Source organism: Rhineura floridana, chromosome 1 (assembly GCF_030035675.1).
Source record: "Rhineura floridana isolate rRhiFlo1 chromosome 1, rRhiFlo1.hap2, whole genome shotgun sequence".
Taxonomy (NCBI): domain Eukaryota; kingdom Metazoa; phylum Chordata; class Lepidosauria; order Squamata; family Rhineuridae; genus Rhineura; species Rhineura floridana.
In genome coordinates this window covers 320,675,908-320,689,168 of record NC_084480.1, presented here as the reverse complement: position 1 = coordinate 320,689,168, position 13,261 = coordinate 320,675,908, and the positions used below count along the sequence as shown (strand labels likewise).

General features: G+C 45.2%; 1 protein-coding gene across 4 annotated transcripts in view; it reads right to left on the bottom strand.

Annotated features, from left to right (window-relative positions):
- Nucleotides 1-1,131: 1,131 nt before the first annotated feature.
- RECQL4 (RecQ like helicase 4) overlaps nt 1,132-13,261 on the bottom strand; it is a 55,072-nt gene continuing 42,942 nt past the window's right edge. For all 4 annotated transcript variants that reach the window (XM_061607126.1, XM_061607125.1, XM_061607127.1 and 1 more), the window contains 7 exons: nt 12,602-12,767; nt 11,138-11,267; nt 10,198-10,370; nt 8,909-9,095; nt 6,223-6,370; nt 4,895-5,003; nt 1,132-2,115 (listed from right to left, as the gene is read on the bottom strand). In XM_061607126.1, the coding sequence (XP_061463110.1) occupies nt 1,994-2,115; nt 4,895-5,003; nt 6,223-6,370; nt 8,909-9,095; nt 10,198-10,370; nt 11,138-11,267; nt 12,602-12,767 (1,035 nt within the window). In that variant the 3' untranslated portion in view covers nt 1,132-1,993. The remainder of the gene's footprint in view (nt 2,116-4,894; nt 5,004-6,222; nt 6,371-8,908; nt 9,096-10,197; nt 10,371-11,137; nt 11,268-12,601; nt 12,768-13,261) is intronic.

Below are 13,261 nucleotides of genomic sequence, written 5' to 3'. Positions count from 1 at the left end.
TCAGGGCGGCTTATAAAAATAAAAGTCAAACAAGTACATAATAAAATTCTAAACAGTAAAATCACAAAAATATAAAAATAAAATACAATTTAAAAATTATACACACACATGCACATATATAGGGAGTGGTACTAAAGGGACTACAAAGGTAAAATTTAACGTAGAAGGCATAAAATCAGTGTCAGGCTCTACCTTCAGTCCCTCCCAAAGGCTCTCCAGAACAAGATTGTTTTCAGAAGTCTCCAGAAAACCAACAGGGAGGGAGCAGAGCAAACTTCTTGGGGTAGGGTATTCCAAAGCTTGGGGGCCACAGCTGAAAAAGCTCTCTCCTGCATGCCTGTCAATCTAACATCTTTCACTCCAGGCACACAGAGGAGACCAGAGGCAATGATCTTAAATCACAGGCAGGTACATATGGGCGTAAGCGGTCCCTCAGGTACATTGGTCCAAGGCCATTTAGGGCTTTAAAGGTCAAAGCCAGCACTTTGAATTGGGCCCAGAAGCAAATTGGGAGCCAGTGGAGTCGATAAAGCACAGGGGTGATATGTTCCCTGCGCCGTGCTCCAGTTAACATTCTGGCTGCTGCATTTTGGACCAACGGCAATTTCCGAACTGTTTTCAAAGGCAGCCCCACATAGAGTGAGTTACAGTAATCAAGCCTCGATGTCACCAATGCATGTGTCACTGTGGCCAAGTCAACTGCCTCCAGGAATGGACACAGCTGGTAGACCAGTTTGAGTTGGCCAAAAGCAATCCTGGCTACCGCAGTCACCTGATATTCAAGCAACAGGGCAGGATCCAGGGGGACTCCCAAACTGCGGACCTGCTCCTTCAAGGAGAGTGCGACCCCATCCAGAACAGGCTGCAGCCCTATCCCTGGCGCAGTTTTCCCCTTGTCCAGCAACACTTCCGTCTTATCTGGATTAAGTTTCAGTTTGTTAGCCCACATCCAGCCCTCCACAGCCTCTAGGCACCAGTTTAGGATGAGCGCTCCCTCTCTGTTATTATGTTTTTCTCTTATAGTGAGACATTCCTGCCTAATGTATAACATAACTTTGCTGACATTTGGACCCTGCTTTTTGTCTCAGCAGTCCATTCCATTTCTGCTCAACTAGACGGGAAGGGTGAATATACTTTTTATATTTATTAACAGCAATGTACAGAAAGGATGTGGGGGGAACTGAGAGAAGATCTGTGCCCAAGACAATAGTTTTAGGATTAATTTTATAACATAGTGCAAGCATTCCTCGGCTTATTTAGAGATACATAGCTAAAGGTCCCTGCATACACTGGCTGAAGTAGGTTTAGCAGAGGTGAAAATGCCATCTTTGAAGTGAGCAGCAGTCAAACATTTAAAAGTTTATATTGTTAAAAACAGTACATAGAAACAAATGCTCACAGTTCTATTATGGAAAAGGATTTGCCCATCAGTTCTTCAAAGTGATGCTTACTGATGTCAGTCAATGCCAAGCCTCTCCCAATTGCCCAAACCCTCTCTCCTCCCTCTCCCAAATGCCAGCACCCTGGAGGAAGAAGGAAAGCCATTCAGGAACACTGTTCGATACTCGCAAAATACGCACAACTCCAGATTGTATATAAAAATAATAAAAATCTTTTGAAGATAAGTCAGGAGGCAACAACTCGCTTTCTCACCAAAAAACGTGGTTTTTTAAAAAAATGATAAAAATCAGGACAAATTTTAAATAATCCCAAACATAAAAAAGGAAGCTTTACATACGAGTGGAAAAGCCTAAAGATGAAAACAAGCCACTCTCCACTAAACCACTGCTTATTCCAGAGCAATGGAAAATTTCATTCAATTGCCTAGGGTCCATCTGCCCTGCAGAGAAGTTCCAAGAAACCTTGGGGGATGATGGGGGGGAGCTGTAGCTGCTGTGGTCCCAGCGCTAGCATCAGTTCCATCTTCCAGTCGGAGCAATCCTGAAGCCTTGCTGTGGGATTTCACCTCTGGAGAAACCAGTGCAGGATGAACTCACTTCCAATGGATGATCTCTTCCGTGGCCATGCGTATAATCTTGTTGAAGTCAAAGTGTATGTACTTCCTCCAGAAACGCCAGTCTCTGCCATAAATCTGGGCAGGGTAGCATGGGCTTCCTGTCCAGACAGAAAAACCTCAATCAACCACCAGTTCTCAATGAAACAAAGGACAGAAAATGCCACCTGTGCGGTTCCTGACTCTTGTCTTCTAGCACCAAGCCTGCAGCTTTGGCTTAATATGCCCAGTCGATCACTGTGCTCTACAGGTGAGGGCCTCCCGCAGATACCGTCTCATCAGGAGGTTCGTTCTGCACGATATAGGAAATGGACCTTTAGTGTGGCGGCAACTACCCTGTGGAATTCCCTCCCTTTGAATATTAGGCAGGCGCCATCTCTGCTATCTTTTCAGCGCCTTTTGAAGACTTTCCTCTTTCAACAAGCCTTTTAGGTTGAGACCTATCCCAGTCTGCATCTGTGTTAGAATTGCTTAATATGTTTTTTAATACTGTTTTTAACACTTTTAAAAAGTTTTTTTTAAATGTTTTTAACGCTGTTTTGTTTTAATGTATTTTAAGATCTGTTTTTATGATGTTTTAAAGTGTTTTTAGTGCTTTGTTTGCCACCCTGGGCTCCTGCTGGAAGGGCGGAATACAAATTTAATAATAATAATAATAATAAGAAGAAGAAGAAGAAGAAGAAGAAGAAGAAGTGCATAAGGAACCGGGTTGCTCTGCTTCAATCAGGAAAATGTCCTGTTGCAATAGTAGACACTGACATCTCCACCATAAGTAGGAGTTCCTGTAAAATATATCTAAAGTTTGCCTAGATTACTGACTATCTCTCACACACCAGGGAAGGGGAACCTGTGGCCCTCCATATGCTTTGGCTACAGCTTCCTCAGTCCCTGGCCACTGGCCATGAGGGCTGCGGGATGGGAGCTGAAGACCCACATGGCCATACGCACAGGCAAAATGAAAATGAAACGCAGTCATCTTTGCTCAGCTGTTTGCCCTTCCCACATCCAATAGAACGGCACAGAAGGCAGCGGCCGTGAGAGCCTGGTCTGGATAGCAGGAGAGTCTCAATGCTGAGACTTCCGTTTCCTGTGGCAGAACCAGCCAGATTTCTCTGTAAAACTGGTGTTATAAAATTATTTAGTATCACGGCTAAAGCGGGCCGTTCCTGGCAAAGACCACTGGTGGAATGATGTTTTTAACTGTGTTTTTAGAATATTTTAACAGTGTTTCAGCATGTTTTTAATTGTAACTGTATTTGAAATGTTTTAATTGTGATTTTAGAATGCTTTAAAATGCTTTCTTCTTGTTAAATTGATTGGTTTTTATATGTACCACCCTGGGTTCCTTCGAGAGGAAGGGTGGGATATAAACTCAATAAAATAAATAAATATAAACAGATACAAACATATCCTAAAGATACTCAACTCAATAGAATAATTTTATAATACCAGTTATATCTTATTTCATTTTGTGTTGTTTGGATATTTAGATCCTTAATTCGAAGTACATCACTGCTGATTGTCCCTCACTTTGGAATTGCACAGACATGCCTTGCTTTGGCGCAGCAGAAGAGACTTTCCGATTTGTATCATGCCTGATCCTGCAGAAGATATGAGAGATCTGTACAAGCATAACTTTTGTGGTAGCCTTGCTGCTGAACGTGGAAGCTGGTTTGCAAGAAACACAGAGACAATAGCTCTGCAGGGGAAAAATGTTATTTTTTTATCTGTGATGTAATTTTGTTTTCCACGCAACTGTCTTCTTGGTTTTTTTTGGGGGGGGGCGAGAGAATATACCTATAACTGTTGTCACTTTGAAAAGGCTATTTGCCCACTTTAAAGAAGCAGAACATAAAGATGAAATTGTGTTTTTGAAGCAGAAGAGCATTTAATTAAAAATAAAACATACTTTAAGAATACCCAAGATGGGATGGATATTGGTAAGGGATTTGTGACTTTTGTGATTAGTGATGTTATAGGCACTATCCAAGAGGTGCCTGTGATTAATAGATAACCACAAGGATGCACACAGCCAGCTCAATTTTAATTTCTAGCTGGACGGAGAACCACATTTTAACTAACATCATAGTCCTAGGAAAATGAGACTTGCCCACAACAGTGCTGCAACTCGGGAGGTTAGAAATCAATATCCCTCACAACAAAAGATTTACAAGTAGTTGGACATTTATCAAAAAATAAAAAATAAATACAGGCCATTAGATTGCCCAACAGAGCACCCTGCTAGCCGGCAGTTGCTGATACAGTTAAGGATTACCAGTTTGGTTAGCTTACAGCAGCCTTTGCCACCCACGTGACCTCCAGATGTTTTGGACTACAACTCGCATCAGCTGGCTGGGGCTGAGACTTGTAGTCCAAAACATCTGGAGGTCGCCCAGGTGGCAAAGGGTGCTCTACAGGACTGTGGCAAATGTGATATCCAGTTGCCTTTGATTTTAATAGATCAGATCATGATTATGCAGACATTTTGTGGACATCAATACAATGTCAGCATAGTGCCATGTTCTGTGCTGATGCTCCCGGCTGTAAAATTGTAAAACTGATTTTATGCCTTCTACGTCAAATTTTACCTTTGTAGTCTCTTTAGTACCAATCCCTATATATATGTATGTGTGTGTATATATATATATATATATTGTATTATGTATTTTAATTGTATTTTATGTATTTTAATGTTTTTGTGATTTTACTGTTTACAATTTTATTATGTAAGTGTTTGATTTTATTTGATTTTATTTTTGTAAGCCGCCCTGAGTGCCCTATTATAGGGTAGAAGGGCGGGAGAGAAACATTTTAAATAAATAAATAAATAAATAATAAATAAATAAAAACAGAGCAGACCAGGAATTGTTGCAGACTTACCTATGCCATGAAATATTCTGGCCACAGCCCTGCCAGTGAACTTCTCATCTTGGCGAATAGACAGGAAGTTGCGGATGTCTGCTCGTATTTGCTCTTCCCAATCTCGAAACTACAATCGGGAAGCAAAGCCCACCGGGGGTGAGTTAAAGCACAATGCTGGAGGAGAAGAAGTTAGGGTGGCTCAATGTGGTGCTACAGAAGTCCCACGTCTTCTCCCTGAATGCAATTGCCGTTGAAAGCCTCTGGATAAAATTTGCACAGCTGGCAATGAGCAGTTTCCTATCAATTCAGTCTTTAATCTGATCCTTTGGCATTTGCTATCTTGCTCAACATCAATGCCATCTCATGGATAATTTTTCTTTGTAAACATGAAACTTAATTTAGACACACGGAGCTGCTTTGTACCAAGTCAGAGTGCTGGGTTTATTTTTGCCCAGCATTGTATATTCCAATGAGCAGTGGCTCTAGGGCAGGTGTGGGGGAGCCTCCAGGCGTTGCTGAACTACAACTCCCATCAGCCCCAGGAATGGCCATCCCAATGGGAATTGTAGTTCAGCAAGGTCTGGAGGGCCAGAGGCTCCCCACACCTGGCTCTCTCCCAGCTCTGGATTGAAAGGGGACAGGAGCTTCCTCACACAGGAAGAGAAAGAGGAAGGCTCAGGCTACAGGTCATCTAGTCTAGGATTTTGTGGCAGCACCTCTTCCGGCACAGAAAGGTCTTTCCCAACAGCTGCTATCTGAGCCTTTTTCTGAGCTGCTGCAGCCCCTTCCTTGAAAAATAAAAAGGGGTAGTAGAGTTAGAACCCAAACCTCCCACTCTGCACAGCAAGTCCCTAACCACATAGCCATGGCAAGCAAACAGTTTATATGAGCACATCTGCAACAGTGTCCCCTGCCCACTCAACATTGTCTCAGGAGACATTTGGCAAAGCCTGGTCAGACCTGTAAAGATTATTATGGAGCAGACTGGGACCATAAAGTCCCAGGAACTTTTTGGGGTTAGGGTGCAGGCAGTGGAGGCTGGTGATTCCAATGTCAGCGGGGCAGTGAATCCGCTCCGGGTTTTATTCTGAATTAAAGGAGCTGTCCAAGGGGCTAGAACATGGAGCGGATTCACTGCCCCACTGACATGGGAGCCACCAGCCTCCACTGGGTGCAGGAGACAGTGGTAAATTTACACAAACAGCACCTGACTGAGGTCTGGGAAGCCACTAACTGGACAAGTCCAAGGTCCAGAATAAATTTATTTCCCAAGGTGGATGGATGCCTGTGCAATTCTATGCTTTGGAGGCGTAACAGAAGGAGGAAAGACAAGCAGGTTCTCTCACTTTAACGGCCTGGAGATCTTCAGCATCAGGATCCACTTCATCTAGCATTGTATCCTTCTCAAAATAATCCATCAGCAGAGATTTCAGCTGGGTGCTCTTCTCTTCGACCCCATGGTCACAGCACAAGGCACAGGTCCGGAAAGCCACACTACTCAAAAATGCAAGAGATGCATGAGAGATGAAGGACAACGGGCTGAAGAAGATTTAGAGATAAACTGAACACCAGCCAAAGCTATTTCAAGGGTGCCTTTGTTTTCACAACTTGGAAGATTTCACTGCATTGCTCAGCACTATTAAGGCTGCTTTTGGAGAAATGAGGTCAGTTCTGGGCACCACAGCTCCATTCGCTTTCAGGGGTTTTTATTTTAGTTATTTATTATTAAATTTATATTCCATCCTTCCTCCCAAAGGGAGCCCACGGTGGCAAAGAAGTGATAAAACACTGAAAACTATTACAAACAATGACAATACAGGTGGAAAACTGGCATGTAGCTCAGTGGCAGAGTGTCTGCTTCTCATGCAGGTGGTTCCAGGTTCAATCCCCACCATCTCCAGGTAAGACTGGACATGATTACTGCCTGAAACCCTAGGAGGCTGCTGCCAGTCAGTGTAGACATTACTGAGCTGAAGAAACTTGCAAAGCTTTGGCAAGAGAAAGTGAGATTCAGGAGGAATATGCTGACAGCTGAGCCACAGCTGAAGGAGTTTTAATTCATGTGTTCATTCAACAGATTCATATCCTGCGTTTCCACCATCTCTGTGTTTGAGGCAGCTTACAAATGTGTTCTGAACAAAGTTGCTTTCAGTTCTTAGTGAGGATGGGCTTGCATATATAGACCTTCCACCTTAGAACCGACTGCAAGACTCACGTGCCCTACCCTCAGTGCCTACTCCAGTGGGCCAAAACTCTCTCTCCGTGCTACAGTGGTGGCAGAAGGACAATGGGCATCCCCCACCCTGCAAGGCAATCCAGGACCAGAGCAGAGAATGAGGTCTGCGTGGACTGTGTGTGTCTATTGCAACAGCCAAGGCTTTCTTAAAAGGAACTATCGTTCTTGGAAACTTGACTTCTTTAACACAGATTTCTTTTATTAACTGACAAACTTTGCTTACAACAAACCAAACTCTGTTTCTACGCGTTGCAAAGAAAAATGAAAAATGAAAAAAACACTGCCCCGCTCTAGTTGCTTTCACTTTTCCCAACACTTGATGCGGATTACATAAAAAGGAATCCCCCCAGACCTCTTCCCTGTGTCACTCCCAAACCATTCCCCTCAAAGAAACCACACACAGTTTCAGCACCATCCATCAGTAGCTGGACAAGAAGTAGGTGGCTTTAAAAGAACAGAGGCAGACTGAGGCTAAGCACCAGGAAGCTCAGCAATGAAATAGGCTCCCCAGCGTGAATGAGCAGATTTCACTCAGGGAGGTGTAGGATCATTATTATTATTGTTATTATTAATTGCATTTATATACCACCCCATTGCCAAAGCTCTCTGGGCGGTTTACAACAATTAAAAACATTAAAAACACATTTAAAAAAGGATACAGTCATATCTCAGAGGCAAAAGGGCTGTGCCAGAAGATAGTGCTTTTGGTCAGCGTGGTGTCACTGGCATGCTAAGCAGGTGGGCATGGGGAAAGCCATGCAGGATTGACAGGAGCAGTGGGGGGAAAGTTGGGCTTCGTACAAGAACAGCCCAGCCGCCTCCCTCAGCCCTGCTCCCACTTTAGATGTTCAGAGTTTATTTATTTATTATTTATTTATTATATTAGATTTTTATACCGCCTGACTAGCATTAGCTCTCTGGGCGGTTTACAACAATTAAAAACATTAAAAACAAATTTAAAAAAGGATACAGTCATATCTCAGAGGCAAAAGGGCTGTGCCAGAAGATAGTGCTTTTGGTCAGCGTGGTGTCACTGGCATGCTAAGCAGGTGGGCATGGGGAAAGCCATGCAGGATTGACAGGAGCAGTGGGGGGAAAGTCGGGCTTCGTACAAGAACAGCCCAGCCGCCTCCCTCAGCCCTGCTCCCACTTTAGATGTTCAGAGTTTATTTATTTATTATTTATTTATTATATTAGATTTTTATACCGCCCGACTAGCATTAGCTCTCTGGGCGGTGTACAACAAAATATAAAAATACAAAAACATCTCAAAATCTCATAATAAAATACAGCATAAACATATGTAAAAACAAGAAATAAGGCTCCTGCATCCCCAAAGCATCCTCTTTACTGCTGTCTTCTCCCATCTTCCTCTTTGCCTTTCTCCACAAAAATATTTCCCACCTTCCTCAAGGTCCAAATTAGAAACGTGCAAATACCAATGCCGATTTGCACAATCTGTTCCAAGCACAGCATTTTCCCCAGAAGCACAATTTGGAAATTGTTTACTGGTCCAGAGAATGGAAGAGCAGGAGGGGATCTTGAAAGCAACATTTAGAGAGTGAACATTACATGCAAGGGTGCTCTCCCCCCACCCCCATTGGAACAGGAACTCTCCTTTTCCCCAGACTGAAAGCACAAACTCTTTCTGACTTGCGTTTCGCATGCAGCAGAGACACTTTTTGATAGGGGAGTTTAGGAAGGCCTTTGTCAAACATACACCTGTTCTTCAATCCTGCACCCCTGCCCATGTCCTGCAAGCAGTTTTAAAGTGATGCCTGCTTGCAACTACCCACCTCTGAAAGGCCTGGAAGCATGCTTGGAGCTGGCAGAGGGCTGCCTTTTCACGGCCCATCACTCGCTGGTGCAAGAAGTCACATACTGAGTCCAGCTCCTCATCGGTGAGGTCACCGTAGGAACGCAGGTGAAAAGCAAACTCGCTAAATTCCACTAGGATCCCGCTCTTCCTAGAGACGTGGGAACCTGAGCCACAAAAGGAGATGAGAATTAAGAACCTAAGAAGAATCCGGTAGCTAGATCAGGCCAAAGGCGGCCCACCTAATCCAGCATTCTGTTCCCACAGTGGCCAACCAAATGCCCACGGGAACACAGGACCTGAGTGCAACAGCAGCACTCTCCCCACTCCTGATTCCCAGCAGCTGGCATTCAAAAGGAAACAGCCTCTGGGAGTGGAGGCAGCCACCATGCCTGGGAGCCACTGATAGCATTATGTTCTCTGTGAGCTGGTCTAAGCCCCTTGTAAAGACATCCACATTGGTGGCCCACTCTGCCTCTTGTGGGAGCCAACTCCACCGTTTGCCTACTCTCTAGGTGAAGAAGTTATTTCTTTTGCCTGTCCTGAATCTTCCAACATTCAGCTTCGCTGGATGGCCTTGCTGAGTACTAGTATGTTGAGATGTTGAGTGGAGACGTGCAAGGGAGTTGTCTTAATATTTATTGGTTAGTTTGTATTGTGTATGCATTTGCATTGTGGTTTGATTGTATATTTTTATAACATTTGCTGTTGTTTTATCTCCTGTACACCACTTAGAGATTTTTATATGTATTAAGCGGTATAGAAATAGCTTTAATTAATTAATTAATTAAATAGTGTTTTGGATGTGTGGAGAGCCAGTGTGGTGTCGTGGTTAAGGTGTTGGACTACGACCTGGGAGACCAGGGTTCGAATCCCCACACAGCCATGAAGCTCACTGGGTGACCTTGGGCCAGTCACTGCCTCTCATGAAAACCCTATTCATAGGGTCGCCATAAGTCGGAATCGACTTGAAGGCAGTACATTTACATTATTTTTGGGGGTGTGGATTGTCTTGGGATCCCAAGTTCCTCCAGCAGTTGTCACTCAGGCGGCCACTCAAACCTTCACAGTGCAGTCGGCTGCAAGGGAAGCCTTTTGCTCTGAAGACCAGCCCCCCCCTCCAGTTGGGATTAAATACAGGGGTCAACAAGATGTGGCTTCTCTGGCTCCTTCCTGGACCACAGTCGGCAAGTGGTTTAGGCATAAGGCTTGCTCCGGTGCGGCTGTTTCCAGCCTAGCCCAGCCAGCCAGGATCCCCTGAGCAGTTACCATTCTGCAGCTGGGTGCTCCACTGCAGCTGACGGAGAGCTCTCTTCACTGGCAAGACCTCCCAGCCCATAGAGTCGGCCAGTTCAATGACATCAAACTCCACAGCGCTGGCATGAGTGTGGTCAACCCCTTTCAGGCGCTGCTGGGCCAGGCAGACTGCGAGAGGAGGGCACCTGAGGGGGAGAGAAGAGGGGAGGAGAAGGCAGGGAAGCAAGACGTTCATGCAGCCCAGCTCCAACCAAGGAAAGAGCCTCCATTTACACTGCAGAATTCGTGCAGGAGTGCAAAAAGCTCCTCAGATATAGCCAAGGCTCTGCTTGTACTCTCCGTGATCGTGCCGAGCAAGCATGGAATTTGGCACCTGGCACAGAACGCAGCATTTGTCAAAAGCAGGCTTCTAGTCCTTATGGCTGCACAGCATAGCTGGAAAACACTGTATGTCGAGTCAGGGAATATCTCAGAAGCTTGATGAGGGAGGACAGCTATGTTAAATTGCCAGCAGTTTCCACAGCTCTTTATTCTCCCTTGCCTGGCACAGCAGGGACAAGAAGCAATTATTATTACTATTATTATTATGTCTTCAGTTTGCATCCTGCTTTCTGATAAGGAATTATACTCAAAGCAGCTAACGCAAGAACAGCTCTACAATAACAATCACTTAGAACAGCTGAACTGTACCATGCGCAATTACAACATCTACAATTTATTGTATTATTTAAAAGTGTGAAAACGAAGCAACCTCATGAACATGTGCTTTGCTTGCATCCTTTAATCTGATAGCAAAAACCCCAAGTTTGATTTAAGGCTGAGGGCGTAATGCAACCCTAGACACAACCATTTCTGTAATCCAAACTATTCCCTTGAGTGCTTACTGAATCTCTTAGCAGACCATTCACCCGCCATCATTTTCTACTGTTCTGTTTCCCCCGCCCTCCCTCACCTTTGAGCAACTGTCCGCAGCTGCTGAGGGCCACCATAGCACGCCACGTGGCAGGAAGAGAAGGTGGGGTGCAGGAGCTCCACCCAGTGGTGGGGGTGCAGTTCCAGGTAACACAGAAGTGTCTCTATACCTGAATGGGGAAAGAGGACATCTGTTCAGTTGGGGGTGCAGAGGAGCACTCCCTTCTTGCAGCGGAGGATGCATTTCTTGCTGCTGCTCCTGCTCTGGTGCATCCATCTCTGGTAAGTATCTCCCTCCCCACAAAAATTTGCAAAGGAACGGGAACCAGGCTCCATCAAGCTTGTTGCAAAAAAAACAAAGTCCAGCAGAGAATGCCACTGGGATATCTGCCCACCTCTCACACACGTTTCAGAGGGCAGAGAGATCGTGGGCCAGATTTGAGATGTTCCATCTGGGCCCTGGGCAAGAAGGCTCCAAGGGAACAGGTGGACACTCTGTGTCTCCTACCCATGTCTTCCAAGCCCCTATTAACCAGCTGAACATCAAAAAGACTAAAGTAATGATAACAGAAGATTTATGTAACTTTACGGTTGACAATGAGGACATTGAACTTGTCAAGGATGATCGATACCTTGGCACAGTCATTAACCAAAATGGAGACAATAGTCAAGAAATCAGAAGAAGGCTAAGACTGGGGAGGGCAGCTGTGAGAGAACTAGAGAAGGTCCTCAAATGCAAAGATGTATCACTGTACACTAAAGTCAGGATCATTCAGGCCATGGTATTCCCAATCTCTATGTATGGATGTGAAAATTGGACAGTGAAAAAAAACGATAAGAGAAAAATCAACTCATTTGAAATCTGGTGTTGGAGGAGAGCTTTGCACATACCATGGACTGTGAAAAAGACAAACAATTGGGTGTTAGAACAAATTAAACCAGAACTGTCACTAGAAGCTAAAATGATGAATCTGAGGTTATCATACTTTGGACACATCATGAGAAGACACGATTCACTAGAAAAGACCATAATGCTGGGAAAAACAGAAGGGAGTAGAAAAAGAGGAAGGCCAAACAAGAGATGGATTGATTCCATAAAGGAAGCCACAGACCTGAATTTACAAGCTCTGAACAGGGTGGTCCACGACAGATGCTCTTGGAGGTCGCTGATTCATAGGGTCACCATAAGTCGTAATCAACTTGGGGGCACATAACAACAACAAACCTAAAGGCCACATCAGGCCTGTCAAGCTGCTGCCGCCTCTTCCTCTCTCTTCCAATAACCTGTGTTCTTTTCCCCTTTGCTTGGGGCGGCCTGAGATGCCGTGGTGTGTGCGTTCACAAACAGCGCTATAAAGGACTTGTGACAGAAGAGGAAGCTGGCGAGGCACCAGCAAAGGCAGAGGGTGGGGCAGCAATTCAGGGATGGGGACTGGCCCTGCTCTTGTTCTGTTTTGGGAGTGGGAAGATCACCACCGCTTCTTGACTGATCAGGCCTCCTCACCTTCCTCTCGGAAGTCCAGGGCCTCCACGGTCTGCTGAATAGGGATGGCTCTCTCGTGCTTGTAACACGCTCTCGGCTGCCCATCGCCTGGTCCAGGCCGCTCCTCCTCCTTCTCACTGCTTCCTTCCAAGGCAGCCAGCATCTCCACATCATCCACTTCACTGCCCTAGATGCAAAAAGGTGTCTTTATCACATACAGGAGACACCAAAGGAAGGCAGCAGGTGAAAGGGGCCCCCGTGGTCTTCCCGCTGGAGACAAACTGTGTGCCATTTAGCGTGATGCCATCCAATGGCAGGGGAGCATCCTGCTCTGGGGTTGAGGAGTTGTATGCTGATGCCAGATGTGGGAATTGGCTTCTGTGTCCTCAAGAGCCCCCCAAAAATTGGAGGAGAGGAGGTGGAGAAGCTGGTGGACCCAGGGCAGAGGCAGGAGGAATAAGCACAGCCCCGCCTGGCTTTAACTGGCCACTCTCAGTGAACCGCAGGCCCACTGGTCTTGGGAGTATTTCATTTATTTTGGTAATTTATATACTGCTCCATCTTTCAAAGATATCTGAGCCATTTACAACATCATAAAAACACTGAGTCAGACCAGTGACCCATTGAGGTCTACACTGACTGGCAGCAGCGCTCTAAGGTTTCAGGTTCAGGGGACTCTCC